General features: G+C 36.6%; 1 protein-coding gene across 2 annotated transcripts; it reads left to right on the forward strand.

The window, feature by feature from the left end:
- Window positions 1-277: 277 nt before the first annotated feature.
- Window positions 278-16,698, forward strand: GABRA6 (gamma-aminobutyric acid type A receptor subunit alpha6). 2 transcript variants are annotated; one of them, XM_081035262.1, is made up of 9 exons: window positions 278-723; window positions 926-1,044; window positions 1,648-1,715; window positions 3,578-3,798; window positions 3,883-3,965; window positions 4,264-4,407; window positions 4,816-4,968; window positions 6,224-6,483; window positions 15,166-16,698. In XM_081035262.1, exons 1-9 carry the CDS (start codon window positions 686-688, stop codon window positions 15,439-15,441), a joined length of 1,362 nt encoding a protein of 453 aa, XP_080891388.1. In that variant the 5' UTR covers window positions 278-685; the 3' UTR covers window positions 15,442-16,698. The 2 variants fall into 2 exon arrangements, with proteins under 2 accessions (XP_080891388.1, XP_080891389.1); XM_081035263.1 differs by having other exon boundaries at window positions 406-723; window positions 943-1,044.
- The last annotated feature ends 1,903 nt before the right edge of the window (window positions 16,699-18,601 follow it).

Below are 18,601 nucleotides of genomic sequence, written 5' to 3' on the forward strand. Positions count from 1 at the left end.
CTAACCCAATTAGAAGATGGCAGGAGTATTATAATTGTTTTTCAGTAAGTAATAAGGGGTAATGTTTAAACAGGAAAGGAAAGAGGAAAGGTATGTCTGAGGCAATAAAGCTGATGAAATCAGAAAGAGAACCCAAGAGGATCCTGACATCATTAGACTTTTTAAGCAGGATGAACTGTGTAGGAATCCTTCTGTGAACCATAGAAATAATAAATGCTAAACCCATTGCAACATAATCTCAATCAGCAAGATGCCACCGCTTTCCAGATTTTCTCACAGGGCTCTGCTATTTCCATGCCAAAACTAGCCGTGGATGTCTTCCTTCTAATCTCCCCAAATGCCTTATTCTATTATTGTCACTGCTCTCCAACCATGCACTGTCCCTCAGACTCTCATTTCCCAAATGAATCAGTTAGAGGCGGCTGACTGTCCATCAGGACATAGTCTAAGACCACAAGCCACCTTGTTCAGTGTGAAAAGACGGGAACGGATACACAAAGAGCAAGGGGGACCCTCCAAGTTTTGCTGGCAAGCTCACCATCTACTAGACTACCGGCAGGACCCAAAAAAAGGAAACAGGATATGAGGGGTCCAGAAGGTCGCTCTAGTTGACGGCAAAGGGGAGCTGGTTGGTGGGGAGGATAAACCAGGAGGAAGGTGAAGTGGGCATTTCAGTGTCTGCAGGATGGCCTCACCTCTGCCCTGGCTGTACATTATTTTATGGTAAGTTGTTTGTTTTTCTTCTTTGTGGTTTTTCCTTTTAGCTCAGAGGAAAGGGAAAGCACCCAGTGGGAAGCTTCTACACTAAACTGTGGAAGAAGCCCGGGTGCTGTGGCGTGTATTTGTGGTGGGGACGGCTAGGATGCATTGAACAGCACATTTTCTTTGTGGTGGGGAGAGAGGGTTACCGACTGTCTACTCACAGGGTAGAAAATGCCCTAGGGAAACTTGAAGATGAAGGAAACATCTACTCAGAGAACATCAGTCGGATTCTGGACAACTTGCTTGAAGGCTATGACAACCGGCTACGGCCAGGATTTGGAGGTGAGAGGCAATGTCGTTATTGGACCAAACATCTGTACTCCTTCCCCCTTCCCACCATTCCATGGCACAGGGGCCTCAGAAGGGTAGCAGTGTGGTATGGTCCAAGGGTGCTGGAGAGAGCTCACACGTGTGTTCCAATCTAGTCTCTGCCCCTCCTCTATTAGTGACCTTCTATGTGAGTTATTTGAACTCTTTGAGCCTCAGTTTCCTCACCTGTAGTGTGAGTATATGAACGTTATTTGCCTCCTAGAGTTGTGTGAGTGTTGAATGAGATTCTCCATGTAAAACACTTTTCTAGGCATGTATCTTCTAAGCCTTAAAGTTATCAATATGTTAGTTACTGTTATCATTTTTATTATAATACTCACCTAGTTCTCTTCTTTTTTCTTAAATTCCCCAAATTGGCCAGAATAAAAATTCAAAATAAGACAACTGGTGTGAGTTTTCAGAGCTAAAAAACTTAAGGACTCTCTCTGTACTGGGGTTACCTTAGGATAGGTTGCAGATTCTGGCCATGAGAAGGGGCTCTGTGGTAGAGTGAATTAGTTAGTTTCCTTAATATCACTGGTGATAATTGATCCTCTCTTTCTGGGCTAATTTCAGGTGCTGTCACGGAAGTCAAAACAGATATTTACGTGACCAGTTTTGGGCCTGTGTCAGATGTGGAAATGGTAAGCGAGCTCTGAGTAAGGAGGTTTACTCAGGGGGAGACTGGGCTGAGTCCCAAAACTAATGATAATAAGCATTGTTACCAAGCTTGGCTCCAGACCCCTAATGCAATCTGAAAACTCACGCTGGGAGGGCACGGCCATTAGAGCAGATTACTGTTTTAGCCTCCTTCACTGTGGGCTCTGCTGGAACACTTTAATCTGAGGCATTTTTTTAAATGATATCCTCTTTGTCCACATATCATGCACTGATGTTTCCCTACACAGAGGAACTTTTTCCCATCTTTATAAAGTCCTAGTAAATGTCTGAAGTGGAAAAACCAACTAAGATGCTATGCCATGTAAGAGTCTATTGAGAATATGGAACTTGCAACATAGCTGATTTTTGCAGTACATCATTCTCAGTATATTTAATTAAAATAGAAAGGGGGTCATTTGGAAAGACTAATGCATTCCCCCTTTTGTGTTGTGAATAGACCAGTAGGTGTTCTGGGGACTGTTCCAGGTACAGATGGCTGTAGGATTCGTAAAAAGGGTATTTGTAGTAAGTGGTAATGAAAACCTGAACTAGTCTTCTAAAACAAAGTGTATTATGATATGCTTGCTTAGTTCTTAGGTAGCATTTTCCCCTAAAGGTAAAATATAAACACTAAAACTGAAACAGAACCCTTTAAAGAGGTGCCTCAACACATTTTATTAGGAAAATGTAATTCTGGATATATATTTTTTGGAGACTTTTTCATTCTGTTTTTTGAGTTGGCAAGAAAAGAAAGGAAAAAAGAGGAAGAGAGAGAGAAATGAAGGAAGAAAGAAAATAAAGGCGGAGAGAGGGAGGGAGACTTTATTTAAGACATAAACGTCTAAGTCTTGAGAGAAAGGAGAGTCATCATTATCCAGAATCTTCAACTATTTTACTATCATATTTTTATTAGAATCCTGAGTCATCCATGTATAAATAACCACAACCTTATTCCACTGTTTTATTTGTCTAGGTGTACTTAGAACTTTGTTTTGTACATTTGTCTCATTTCTAAAGCATATTTCTACAATAGAGCCTTGTTATAGGACGGGCCATTATTATATGGATGTATTGTATATCAAATTGTACTTTTAAAAATATAATTACCACTTGCAGTAATAGGTCTCATAAAGGAACATGCAAAGTAGGCAAAGCAAGTGTTGACAATATTTTCATATAATTACAAGTTGTTATTTATTGTTGACTTTTGCAATGGTCCTTATTATAACTGTTAGTATTTTTAATATTATTTCATACAAGCCACAAATGAAAACTAATAATTATGATTATGCATACTTAAATGATGCTTTGAGTAATGGTGGTAACATTTGTTTTTCTCTGAGAATAATAGAGAATAATTATGAATGTGCAGCTTATCTGGTAAAGTTTATCTATCCTTGGAACTTTGCTAAATGGTACCCTGAGGCTCAGAGACACCTCTGAAGGTAAACAAACTGCTAAGGGGAATGGTTAGACTAACTGATGCTAAAGAGGCCAGTACTAGACCTAGACTGAAAATATTTTCATATTTTTCTTCTAAATTAAGGATGGGGGAATCGAGAGGTCAACAGATGGAGAGATGGATGACAGAAACAGAGGAAGAATGTTGTGGAGGGTCAAGGCTAAGGAGGGATGTTTGCACACCACAGAGCTATCTTTGATAATATTACAAACTTTGAGTTTGACAAAAATGACAATTCACTGAAATTATGGCTTTCTTGATAGATTATTTCCATAAAAAGTTGCTTTATTCCTTAGGCTTTATGATTGGGTATATAAGCTAGTGAATAACCTATTCTTAATAGACCATCTCCTCAGCCTGCATGAATAACTTATTCTCTCTTAGGAGTACACCATGGATGTTTTCTTCCGCCAGACGTGGACTGATGAGAGGTTGAAGTTTGGGGGGCCAACTGAGATTTTGAGTTTGAATAACTTGATGGTCAGTAAAATCTGGACACCTGACACTTTTTTCAGGAATGGCAAAAAATCAATTGCTCACAATATGACAACTCCTAATAAACTTTTCAGAATAATGCAGAATGGAACCATTCTATACACCATGAGGTAAGATTTCCACAATTCTACTTCCTCTACCCAATTGATTTGTCCACTGTACTAATGCAGAATCATTCATTTCAATGTCCCTAGGCTTACCATCAATGCTGACTGTCCTATGAGGCTGGTGAACTTTCCAATGGATGGGCATGCTTGTCCACTCAAGTTTGGGAGTTGTAAGTTACAAAAAGCTTCTGAGAGTCACATAAGGCATTCAAAATATGTAATTATTTGGTTTTGGTCAGAGACTGGAAAGCAAAAGAGAAATATTACTGTAACACTCTCAGTGTGATTCCAGGAATCTATGTACTTAATCATATCTGCCATGGTCATAGGTTATCAGATAGTCACTCAGATTAAAGAAAAACAGTAAAGATAATTGATGTTTTATTTCCATTTTTTATGGACAAAATTTGCTTTGAAAAGAAAAGCACAACTAATCAGATTCACTGCTATGTTTGTTTAAAACTTCAGATGCTTATCCCAAAAGTGAAATCATATATACATGGAAAAAAGGACCTCTTTACTCAGTCGAAGTCCCAGAAGAATCTTCAAGCCTCCTCCAGTATGATCTGATTGGACAAACAGTATCTAGTGAGACGATTAAATCTAACACAGGTAAAAATTTCACCAATGCATGGATGTAATCCTGCAAGGTGGCTCCAGAGTACATTTTTGAAATATCTGTTTCTTTTTCCTCTGCATTAGCCATCTTCAGGTAAGTTTCATGTTTTAAAGTGATGATGAGTAGCTTTCTTTAAATTGATTTTGCAACCATGTGCACATAAAGATTTGTCTATCCTTGGAATAAGTAGTTTTGTATGTATATGACACAAATAACCCCACTGAAAACAATGAGATAATATATCTATCATCTGCTGATCAAGTGACTTTGTCATACATTGAACTATACTTTTGCTTGTTTTCTTCCAGCCCAAATTTAAAGATCTGCAAGATTTATTTCCAGTTGCATTCTTTTTACACACTGTCAACAAAAATAATAATGATATACTTGTCTTCCAACAGGTGAATATGTAATAATGACAGTTTATTTCCACTTGCAAAGGAAGATGGGCTACTTCATGATACAGATATATACACCTTGTATTATGACCGTCATTCTTTCCCAAGTGTCTTTCTGGATTAATAAAGAGTCTGTTCCAGCCAGGACTGTCTTTGGTATGCTTCACCCTTTGGGCTCTAGTTCCATTCATCCTCCAGCTCTCAGGGCTTGTGTATTTATGTAAATATTCACCGCAGTGCACTTTTTCAGTCCACAAAGGAAATAGACTCGTATCTCATTCAGACACACGTACCATGTAAAATGACCCTGCTCAAGAATTCTGGCTGGTTTCCTGTGACTTTCATGTGACCTATTTAGAAGGTTTTTTTTTTTTCTTTCCTTGTTTTTCTGTTTTAAATCTCAATTTGCTTTTTCATAAAGAAGAAAAAGCATAAATGTAAAAAGTGACATGAAAATCTGTAAAGGCAAAAGCTAAGATGTTGAACCCAGTAACATATAAATTGCATCACACTTTTATTAGGTTGAACCATAAAAAAATTGCTATTTTTCTGGCTGTAAAAATACTTAAATATTCCAAATTTCCCATCGTTCAACCTAAATATTTAGTTCCATTTATGACGTATAGAATCACTGCTAATTTTGATGAAACAAAATAAGAAAAAAAAGCTGTAACAGAAAATATCATCAGTAACAAAATCCAATTTTTTTCTGACTACTCATGATTATAAATTTAATAGTTCAAAAAGAAGACTTGAGTGGAACTGAAATCTCAGATGAATTTTCACTTTTTAATTTACTATATTAAAATAGATCACTTTTTGCAAATTATAAAATAGTATCTACATAATGATGTTAACCACAGTCAAATTATATACATTTCCCAAGTCATAATTCAAGACAGAAAACTGCTGGCAGATGAATGATGACATTATTTACTCATGAGCAAATATTTTACCTTAAAACCAAGCTAGAAATTATTTTTAAAAAATGAGGAAACTCATATTATGATTATTATTCATATCAGATAGACTTCTTAAATATGATGAAAGATATTATCAGCTATTAAAATTGATCAGAAGTTCAAGGTTTTATGACTTCAGTGATAATAATTTGCTTTAAGGTTTCTAAAGAAGTAGACAACTAGAATTTTTATGACTTAAATTTTGCAATCGTCAAACTAAATGAATTCAAAAAATATTTTTTGAGCAACTACAGTGTGCACGTCACCACACTAGGTATTGAAAGATACAAAACTGATAATACCAATGATTAATAATTGTGAACAATTATAAATAGTAACAATAGTTATGTTTGGAGAGTGTGTCCTCCCCTCCACCAACATGTTGTCATTCAGGGTTGTTGCTGGATTCCAAGCACTAATACTGCATTTCTCATTCTCTCCTGTTTTAGGGATCACCACTGTTCTAACCATGACCACCTTAAGCATCAGTGCCCGGCACTCCTTGCCAAAAGTGTCATATGCGACTGCCATGGATTGGTTCATAGCTGTTTGCTTTGCTTTCGTCTTTTCTGCTCTCATTGAGTTTGCAGCAGTCAACTACTTTACCAATCTTCAGACACAGAAGGCTCAAAGAAAGGCACAGATTGTAACCTCACCCCCAGTGACAATATCAAAAGTGACGGAACCCTTGGAAGCTGAGAGTGTTTTGGTAATTGTTTACTTTTCTAATGTTACCCAGATATAGGAAAAGGTAACGCAGTGATTGCAAACAACTAAATAGTCCAAAAGTTATATTAGGTGAGCATGAGTTATATAACTCTGGGTCTATGGCCAACTCTTTTTCAAGCTTCACAGAAAAAAAGCCAAGCAACGATCCTTCATTTATCTTTGCTCTAAACTTTTGGCATTCCTCTTTCATCCCCCTCAAGCTCTCAGAGACAAGAAAATTCTTCTTAGCCTTTAGATGTTTCCTTTGAACAGGTTCACTTATACCAACTAGGGAGAATAAAATTAAAAAAATAAAAATGACAAAATAAAAAGTTCCTAATGAGGCTTTGAGACTTCAGAGTCTAAAGGAAACAAATACAGACTCCTTTGCAATGGACAATTTTTGTTAGAAATCTGCTTGCTGGTTTATTTCATGAGGGCAAAATGTCAGTATTAGGTTCCATGAAAGCTGAGTCATAAGCCAAGTTTTTGATTCATATGAAAACACTGTCACGTTCATATTCATATATTAAATACATGTATATAAATGTGGTTTTATTCAAAGACTTATAGTCAACGAGAAATACTGACTAAAGTCTTTGAAAAAACTTATAAGTTTAGATTTGCTGTGGCTAAGCCCTGGTTTTGAGTAAGAAACAAATGATAGCATTGATATTTCAAGGGTCGTAAATGTGCCTCCCATTTTAATTTCACATGTGATTACATTCTCACAACAATTAAGCTGCACACTCTTTACAGAATGGATTATAGAACTGATTGACAAGTATATACTTTTTTATTTCAAAACAAACTCCAACAGTAGCTCTTGGAAAGAGGAAAATTTTGCTCTGTAAAATTGAGTAATGCAGATACTTTAATCTGTACATTTCTGTACAGTTCATCAATTCTCATGAACATCTCCTAATTGCAGAACCACATGCAGTCTAGCTAATTCTCGGTTAACTCTGATGATAAAAAATAGAAAGTGATATGGGTTTTACTTCTCAAATATTCAAGCATTTATTGGCTAAAAAGATTATCATTTTTGTACTGAAATCTTTTTCTTTGATAAATAAGAATCTTGCTTGAGAAGATACATATTCTCCAAGGAATAAGATAAGGCTATTTCCATGATAAGGGGAAATACATAATTCAAATGTCTTTTGTTTTTTCTTGAAACAGCCCTCACCAAAAAAAAAAAAAAAAAAGAAAGAAAGAAGAAAAAAAATTGCCATCAGTGATCCAGTCTTCAACTTAAAAATTGAAAACAGAGTCTCAGAGAGGAAATATTAGCAAAATTAGGAACTGATTCCAGAACCTAATATCCACAGCTTTACAGAGGCTAAGGCATTTCCCTCGCCAAGAATTCCTCAAGTACTTAAATATAAGAATGCATATCGTACTACTAGATAAAACATTTTCAGAATGTAGGTGAGGTCATTCCCAAAATTCTTCCCTTGAGTTAATGATATTTTCTTTATATATGTGTGTTTTGAAAGATAACAAAAATATAAATTTTCTAACAAAAATGTTAGTCTGAAGACTCAGTCCAAAACACTTGAAAATTACGTTTTTCAGAAAAGATAAATTCTGAATATTTTTAAGAATTATTTTATGTTCGAAAGGTGATTATAATCTATGTTTGAAAGGTGATTATAACCTAGATTTATAGCTATATAATTGACATATTATCCAAAGGTCATATATTATCTTAACATGTATTTATAAATAAAGAACTAATGTTTATCTAAATTCAGTTTAACAGTTTGTTATTTGAGAAATACAGTAAAAATGAAAAGACAAATTCATGAGCAACAGGGTAAAGAAAATAACTCCAATGACTTTGAATATGCTCATTGATCTGATATTGAAATAAAAAGACCAATTTCATTACTGCAGCTCTTTTGAAATATGTACTACTTACAGGAATATGATTCCAAATCCTTGGAGAAAGCATAGAGTTATCATTCCCTTAGTCTATTATTGTAAAGTTATAACTTACTAATAAGACGGAATTTAAGATCTCAGGTCTTCATATAAACTATTGTAACAATTCTAAAATAGTAACATACAATGAGCAAGTTTATTGGGAAGCTGGATAAAAAATTGCATTTAAGTCCTGTCAAAGTACTTATCCTTGCAAGTTGACTTTTTTTCTGAGAAAAATACATATTTCTAAAGCTGGCTCTACTTAAAATATTTTAAGGCAACAAAAAGAAGAATTTTGTTTCTGAAAGGCTAGTACAAAAAGTAAAAATAAAAATAAAAACAAATATAAACAAATCTAACAAGACAAATCTTGTAGGTATCAAAAATAAATATAGATGATTACACAGAATGTTTATATTTTACTGACATATCCAAATTTGGCAGTTTGCTTTATATAATGTAGAGCAACAAACATAAATTGCACATTTGCAATTTATGCAACACAATAGTATATTATGATCACAAGGTCATATTTTTCTTTCAAATACCATGACATTTAAAAATGCCTGTTCAGTTGTAATCAAAATAATATTATTTAAGGAAGGTGGACATTGACATAGCAAGCGAATGTGGTGAAATTGAAATGAAGTGCTTGGATATTTCATATGATTTTGGGTTGTATATTTTAATGTAATCATTCCCTTTCAAAAGAAACTACTTATAATGAATGTGGAGAAATGTTTATCACTGATTTTGATCTTAAAATTTAATATAATAATAACAAAGAAATTCAGGTTATTTTAAATCTAGTATTCAACCTGTAAGAGACACCTAAAACTAAACTCTCAGAAGTGCTCTATAAACTAATAGTTTTTCTGCTTTTAAGGCATTTGGAACTGGAGACTACTTTTTTGGTTTTGAAAAGAAACTGCCCACAGTTTCTTTTCTATTTCTATGGTAACTTTCCTCAGTATTTTTATCTGGTATGCTATCTTGGCATTAGAGAGTTATTCCTGTCTTCAAGTGTTTTAGAACTTGTGTCTGAAGTATACTTACCATGTTTCCCCAAAAATAAGACCTAGCCAGACCATCAGCTCTAATGTGTTTTTTTGGAGCAAAACTTAATATAAGACCCAGTATTATATTATATTATATTATATTATATTACATTACATTTTATATATTATATTATACCCGGTCTTATATTAATTTTTGCTCCAAAATACACATTAGAGCTGATGGTCCGGCTAGGTCTTATTTTCGGGGAAACACAGTATCTGCTTGTGCAAGACCACGGTTGCACCTTGATCCCTTTTTGGATGTTTTGCTAGCTTCCTCGTAATTTAAAAGTGTAAGCCCTCATCACTATGTTCCTAAAGACAAATCCCCATGACCCATCAACACATCCAGTATGTCTTTTCTTCCCACAGGAGGTGTGATGTTCTTGGTAAATTATCTACAAACAAAATTGACCAAAATGTCATTAGTCGGGATGATAGCTATACTGATACTGATTATATTGTTTATTCATTTAATTATTATTTTCTTTTCATCTGGCACCGATTTATTTAGTACCTATGTGTTCACTGAATTTTTTGTTAAGTGCTTTTATGTGATAGACCAGCCCTGTGTAGAATGATGAGGATAACACAGCGAGTGATATCAGTAGGGCCTCTTTCCTCATGGAGCTTCTTGTCACACAGGAAGAGAGACAAATCAGTGAGCCCAGTATCATATTGATAATAATACACTGTGATAAAGGCTAGGGTTAGATACGTGGTAAGTTGAAAGAGAGCCATGCAAGAGTACCTCACTCAGTCTGGAGGGATCATCCTTCTGAAGGAGGTGATACCTAAGCTGAGAACAGAAAGATGAGCCTGCTCTAGAAGCACTAAGTCAGTTGCTAGAACATTGGGCATAGAGAGGAAAATAAGACATGTCTTCTCTGTGCTTCTTTTCAAGGCTGGGATATCTGCTGGGTCATGACTATGTTGACATGCAGAGAGGTGTAAAATATAGAATATTGAAAGATTTACCTCTTCTGTTCCAAATATTGCCAAGATTGCTTTGAGTACTACCATTACTCAGTCGAATTAAGGGTTGAATTAAGACCATCAGAGACTCTGAGCACAGAAAGATCACAGTGCCCCTTCTGCCATGTCTGTGCCATCGTATGACATATAGAGAGGGTAGGGTAGGGATGAATCAGATGAGAGGTCTAGGTGGTTAACTCTTTGCCCACACCTTCTATCAAATCCCCATCCAATATTCCTTTCTTCACCCTCCAGTTTGGATGTGCCCCTCACACCACTGACCCACCAGATCACTGCCAATAAGCAACTTTTCTCTAGAAATTCTGGGATCAGCTGTTTGCAACTCTACAAGCTATAGAATATTAGCAAAAAAAAAAAATTCTTATTTTCTCCATAGTGATATGATAGCTAAAAAAAAAAAAAAGTAAAATCCTAGATAGTTTCAAAAAATATTTCTCTTATTTTTGATGCCTCTGTTTGCTGGTTATAAAAGCTAATGCTTTGTTTGTCCCTTGAGTAATTCAGCCCTGGTTAGAATCTGTATCTTGAGAATCTCTGCTCCCTCCTCTGTAATATGCAAAGACTCACTAAATTTGTATCAAAATCGCTCTAAGTACTTCCCAAATGCCTTATTCCTACATCACATAATGGATTGTCATAAAGTCCAGTTTGAGTCAAAGTACCTTTGCAATATGGTGTTACTTAAAACAAAGCCATGTTCTAAAAATACCCAAAGCAGGATGGCACTCAGCAGCAGGGGAGCCCTGGAAAAATTCGAAACCACAGGTGTTCCACTCAAAACGGTGACAGCCCCAAGCTGAGCCCTCATCTGGACTCTGACAAAAGCCTATTTTACCATCAACTGAAGCTGCTGGGCTTATAATATAGCAGGCGGGGTCTGATGTAAAGCTGTAGCTTGAGTGGCTTGCAAAATTGGCTTTCTCTTCATTTCAGAAATTCAATTTGATTCTTTCTAAATTGGCATCCAGTCTGTACTGCCAATCCCCAGTTATCCAGGAGCTGATTATCCAGCGTGGGGGTTAGCCAGGCCTCATGCCTTTCCTTGAACACACCGTGTTGCTGCCTGCTAGAAATCCCCCCAATCTCTGGTTGGCTGTGGGACAGTTGTAACTCTAAACCAGTGGTGGGTGAATTTTGCTCAGAAGATATTTGGCAAGGTCTGGAGATTTTTTTGGTTGCCACAGCTCCCGGGAGGCAGATGGGGGAACAGGTGCTACAGGCACCTTGTGGGTAGAGAACAGGGAGGCTACTCAACGTCCCATAATGTAGAGGACAGTCTCCACAACTAAGATTTATCCTACTCAAAATGTCACTAGTTCTGCAGTTGGGAAACTGTGGCCTAAATTGTAAAGCTGATGAGAAGACACATAAACACCGCTGAGTGTGATCTCTGGCACCTGAGAGGGATTGATTTTAGGTGCTGCCAATTATTAGTTGTATGAGCTTTCTACTTAAGCCTTCATTTGCTCATCTCTAAAATGAAAGTAATATGATTACATTATAGCTTCTTTCTAGGAATAAGCAAAAGAATACATGTAAAGTGCTGGGTTGTGCTTGTCAATGGTGAGCATTTAGATGTACCTATAATGCAATATAATGTAAAACAGTATACTAAATATAATGTAACATACTCATAAAACCTTTGTTCCTTTCTCATTGCCTGACTACTTTAAGAAATCTTGAAAACTGTTTATATTTTCTTGCGATGTTGAGTCAGCACGTGCTTACTAAGCATATGCTACGTCCTATGTACTGGCTAGGCACTGTGGACACTTACGCGTGAGAATAATATACCCTCTACCATGAAGGAGAGTTTATGTCAGGAAAGGAGATAAGGAACAGTAGAATTAATATTGAAAAGGAAGTATGTTATCACCGCTAAAAGAACTGTAGCATTTAAGTAGGCAAAAAAGTGTACAAAGTGTGTGTTTACATATAACATTTTCTTTTCCAAATTGTTAATGAAAAAAAAAAAAAAAACTCCCAAAGGAAGTAATAATCGTCCCTAACTTTAAAGATAAATTATAAATTGAAGTTCAGGGGAGTCTATGAATTCTATGATATGTCTAATTCATACAGCAGGTAAGTAGTTTATATGGACATACCATTTAGGGCTTCCTGACTCTCCTGCTCTCCTAACGCGTAAGCAATCTTCCACAGAGATTGTCTTGGGGAAGCAGATGAGGAAAAGGGGGAACTCCTACTGTAGAAAACCTTTAATTCCAGGCTAATGTCATTGGGCTTAATTTTTTCAAGGTGTCTGTTCCTGAATGATATTGCTTAACTCTGGACAAGGGTTATTTGGCAATCCTCATTAAGTCATTTGTGACATTGTGACAATGCCAAGAGATTGATAAATAACTTTCCCCCCCAGATGTCTAAAACAGAGGGGAAGATAAAACAACACCTTGTACATTTATGGTAAATTATGTTTTACAATCACTTTCTCATCTCAATAAACTTTTTCATGTCTGCCCCCTTTGTCCCTAAAAAAAAAAAAGAAACACAGGTTTCAGACAGGCAATGTATGTTACTAAAAGTCAAGATGAATTTAGTAAGAAAATCTGCTCAAAAGGCTTGCCCTCTTTCTACTCCATCATGATCCTTAGAAATTTTACTAGAACAAAATATGTTAATGCTCCATGTATCTAAGAGCAAGATACCTCTTTTCGAAGAATGAAACTGTGATGTGTTTCACTGTTTTGGGTGAAAAATGTATCAATAACATATTTGATGGGTTAAAATTCAAAGTAGAGTCTGAGAAACATGAGGAAAAGGTCTTGTAAGATGGTGCTATGTTTATTCTCTACGAGAGGCAGGTGCATGGAGACCCAAACACCAACTGCTCTGGTCCTATTCCCATGCTGTCTGGTCACCCTGTGCCCAATAATTCTCAGTGGTCATATATTTTTAATAGAAAGTATCAGATTTCCTGTCCAAGATCAGCAGATTGATCCCTCTATTTTAAATTCTTTTCTACCTCCAAGACTTACCAATTATTTAATTCTGTCCAGTGTGCCTACCACAATACTGGGTTCATAGATAACAAATAAAGGTATTCTGTGCTTGAAATTTGTCATGGTTATATCAAATCAGATCTGACTATACAGATCCATTTTTGCTTTTAGTGAAGAAACAGGTTTTCCATGGCCCCTAAAGCATACAGGGCTTGAACTCTCTCTGATGACTATTATTATTTAGATACTCAGTAACTTCCATGATAAATCAAACAGTACAATTCAGGAAGGGGAATCTAGAGAGAGGAGAGGTTCGTGGGGTTGTTTCCCGCGGTCCAAATGTCACCACATCGGTGGGTCATTCTGGTCCTGTGGCTCCACCGGCACAGCAGAGGTGGCTGCCTCATCCGGTTGCCACAGGATTCCTGGCTGAAGCCACGGGAGTCTGTTCATGTGAGAACATACCCTGCCAGGCAGCAAAGTGGTGATTTTGCTGACAGGGAGGAAACAAGGTAGTTTTAGAAGAGTGAGGACAATGTACAGCAAGTGTTTGAGTCAGGGACCCAGCAAGGACAACCTAGCCACAAGGAGAGCAACTATTATAGGATGTAAACAAGAACAGGTAAGAATCAGACAGGAAGGCCCTCCAGTCTCCAACAGTGTGAAAGGGTCTAAAGCAAAGAGATTGGAGTCTCTGAACTAGGCCCCGTAGTTCAGAGTCAAGATGAGATGATTTTGAGATGAAACAAGCACTGAAACTGATCAGTGTGGTTTATCACTAGCTGTGTGACTGTGACTGAGGAATTTCCTCTATCTAGACCTGAGCTTTCTCACCTTTCAATTCATGTGCTAAATATCCCTTTCGAGACAAAAATTGGTTGTCTTACGATTTCCGTGGAACAGAAAGTTTAATGACAGGCAAAAACATATAACAATTCTGAGGTTAGTAAATTAATCATTTTTGGTGACTTCAGATGGAAGGATACCAGTGAAGAAGTTCTGAATGGGAAGCAGAAAGTTCTCAATGCAGAACTTCTGCACTGAGAGGCAGTTGTATTTCACGGGACACGCAGTCATCCTTCTCAATCTGAGGGCATTTATTCTTTATCCCTGGCTTTGGATATACATGAGCACCTTTTATTTTTTTCCTTTTGAGCTTAGCTGGTTCAAATTTATGACTGTACAAAGATGAGGACACAAACTGGGAATGTGTCTAGAAGAATGGTATCTATTAACTGAGTTGTTATTTTCTTGTATTAACTATTTGTCCACATACTCCAGATTGAAATGCCTTTTCATTGCCCTCACTCATTGCCCCATAGGCTTATGCATAATCGGGGGATAAACTTCGGCAACCTGGCTCAAATACCTCTTAATGGTATTTGGTTGGTGTAAAAGAAATTGTGGTTTTTGAAATTATTTTTAACCTTTGAAACTGCAATTACTTTTGTGCCAACCTAATACAATGCTCAACTCAGTTTCTGGGATGTGGGACATGTTTGGCATCAACTGCTGATGTATTCAATCATAGGATGTTGGATGGAAGCAAATCAGTTTTTAAAAATTTGTTTTAACACTCTCTTGGAAAAGTAGCACCATCAAATACTATAAGAATTGGCTGATACTCTATCTTACATAATAAGTGGTCAATAAATACCTATTAATGATGAAAAAAATCAATGACTAAATAAGTGATGTCTATTCTTTTGCCAAGGCTGAATGTTTATGCTTTTCCCCCCACAGCATCCTGACTCCAAGTATCAGCTGAAGAAAAGAATCACCTCCCTGAACTTGCCAATAGTTCCATCCTCTGAGGCCAGCAGAGTCCTTACTAGAACTCCCATCTTACCGTCAACACCTGTCACTCCCCCACCACTCTCTCCAGCCTTGGGAGGCACCAGTAAAATAGACCAGTATTCGCGGATTCTATTCCCAGTTGCATTTGCAGGATTCAACCTTGTATACTGGATAGTTTATCTTTCCAAAGATCCAATGGAAGTGAGCAGCAGTGTTGAATAGCTTGCAGCTAGGACACCATGTATTGAATCAGTTCTCATTATTTGAAATGTTTTTAAAAATAGCATCGAGACTTGTGTGGATGCATTTCCGAAGATGAAATTGAAATTGAAAACCTATAATGCATAGCTTTCAGTAAGCATATATAAGCCAAAAAGCAATAATCTTATTCCTCAAAATTGGAATTTTAAGTTTACTGAAAAATAGGATTTTCCTGTATTACAAGAGGATAAGATGGATTCCAGGTAAATTTGCCAATCCTTATCGTTTGTTAGTCAATATTTTCATTGTCACTGTGAACAGCATTTACCACAAAGCAGATAAAATAAAAAATACTGACACTTCCGAAGATTTCCTTAAAATATGTGAATTTTGGCTTACATTTCAAGACAGCAAACTATAAATAGTCTAAATATTTATCACTAGGTTCATATAAGCATGTTGGAAGATTTTATGCTAGTGAAATGGCTTTCAGCGCATCGTAAAGCCTGGATTGAGTTTAGCCATTTGTTTTTAACCTTGTTGTGTTATTTTACCTCAATGAAGTATGGTGTTTGTATACATATGAATTATACATAGATCATAAATTACATATACATATGTACAGAGCTTTAGTCAGACTGCAATACGGTGTTGTTTTGTCTTGTTAAGCTTTCCTTTTAAAATAATATGCTCATCATAATTTCATGGGGAAAGAAACTGTAATTATAAGAAAGCCTTATATATTATGACCGTGGTTATATTGTCACATTTTCTATCTTTCTGAGTATAACACTGAATAAACCAACAATAAGCATGGTTGTCTGGATCTATTTAATAAAGCCGGGGAGAAGAGTTTCCTTAAGTAAAGAGAAATGAAGTGGTTACCCAGTGTCCCTGGTGATTCTAAGAGGTAGAAGGTATGGAAAGGCCAGGCTCAGTCATCCAGCTCTAAAAAAAAGACTTGAGTTTGTATTCAGTCCTTTATCTCCCTCCTGCTCACTCAACACACTCATTTATAAAATGAATAAGGTCTGAGCATGTAATGTATAGCATGGTGACTATAGTTGACAATATTGAATCGTACACTTGAAATTTGATAAGAGAGTAGAACTTAAATGTTCTCACCAAAAAAAAGGAAAAAAAAAGTAAATGGTTGAGGTGATGGATATGTTAACTAACTCAGTGGGGGGAATCATTTCACAATGCATACGCATATAAATAATCATGTGTATACTTTAAATATCTTGCAATTTTGTCAATTATACCTCAATAAAGATGAAAAAATGAATAAGATTATTCTTCTCCCTTTCTACTATTCTAGCGCTTCCTGATGCTAACTGTAGCCATGTTTCTTCCATACAGAGAGACTGAGGGAAATAAGTAGGAACTAGGAGCAGGAGAAAGCATGAGGTGTGCTCTGCCCAAATTGATAAACCCCTCATTAGCTGTTGCTGGGTCTTAAACATTGTTGAGATCACCTTCAGCTCTACCCCAGAAAGAAATATTTTGGAATTACTACTCTTGATTTTATCCCGGAAAATGCAAAAATTCTACACCCAAATAAAGCAGAGTTTAATAAAAATAGCACTCTACTAAGGGTAAGGAGAATGAGATCTCCTTTCAGCTTTCCTGTCAATCAAATTCATGACCAAATCTCTTGGTCTTAGGGAGATTTAGTTCAATTGCCATCCATAGAATTATGGGGTGAACTAGATGCTCTCTCAAGGTCCTTCTATTATGAACAACTTATGTTTGTTTCATTACTATCCTTTTCTGTCTACATTAAGTTAGTCTAATTGTACAGGGCCTGCTGCGGTTTTAGGAAGTACACTAAATAATTAAATGCTAGATAGGCATTAATTATCTTATATGCTATATTACATTTTATTTTCCTCACAAACCTGTAAAGTGTATACTACTATTACATCATTTAAGGATGAGAAACCAAAGTGCAGAGAGGATAAGTAATTTTGTTCAAAATCGTGTCTCTCCAGCACTATCGTTGAGTCCTAGCCAGGCAGTGTGAAGCCACAGCTTGTTCACTAACCCATAACCATGCATGTCCTTATCTAATCCAATGTGACTCTATTTTTTAATCCCTCAACAATTCTCTCCTCTTCTTTTTCACCTCCTGTAATAACTCCCCTGGTGTTCTGACGTCCTTCCTGCCCTTCTTTGGCATTCATTCTACATGTTACTGCAAAGGACATGATTCTCAGTCAACATTTATGCTTAAAGATGAAACAAATCATAAAACCAACTAAAATCATTATGTATTATATTAATTAGATTTCTCCTCACTGAAGGGATCTTGAAAAAATTCACAAAATTATAAAACTTCTGAAGAGTTAACGATGCTAGAGAATACTATTTTTCAATGTACGTCACGGGGTGGTAACAGAACTCAACTGAAAATGAAACAGTTTTGCCAGTCAATTAAATTGGGGAGGGAGAGACGTTGAATCAAAGTGAAAAAGGTTTCTTTTCTGTTGGATTTCTCAGAGCCTTTATTATGCTTCTGTGTACTATGATTCTCTTATAGTTTGCTGTAGTATTTAACATTTCCCAAATTCACATGGCCCTGAGTGTCATTTGCGGGAAGAAGTGCTGGGACTAGAATTCCCCAGAAAACACAACCTTAGTATTATTTATACCATGCCTTCCATAACCACCCCCCAATTAAACAGTAAGGGATGGAGTCTCAGAACTGAGATACGACTTACACCAGTCCTGACAGCTATTAGAGGCTAAATTCAAATGGTGTAAAACAGAAACCAGATTAGGTGTTTTAAAAGAATTTAACATAGGAGGAACTGTTAAAGGAGAAACACAGAGATAATAACTTCAGGAGGCAGATACCAAAGGAAGATGACATAGTAGAAATTGGGCAATTATAGAGCTTGACTCAGTCATATAAAGAGAGACCACCACCTGGATGGTGACAGAAGCTCAGTAGCTCAGAGAAGAAAACCCCAGAGCTGGGGATTAGATCTCCAAGGACAGGGTGCACCCTGTGATGCTAGTATCACAGGGAAACAGAGGAGGGGCTCCTCAGAGCCCCTCTGAGCTCTCTGCCCATATGCTAATAGCATCTCAGGAGGGCACGGGACAGCACTTACACATTTGGGATCAGACTTGCAAAGAGAACAGTCTGTTTGCCTGAAACTGACACCTTGGGGAG

This window comes from Rhinolophus hipposideros (assembly GCF_964194185.1).
Source record: "Rhinolophus hipposideros genome assembly, chromosome: 23".
In the NCBI taxonomy this organism is placed as follows: domain Eukaryota; kingdom Metazoa; phylum Chordata; class Mammalia; order Chiroptera; family Rhinolophidae; genus Rhinolophus; species Rhinolophus hipposideros.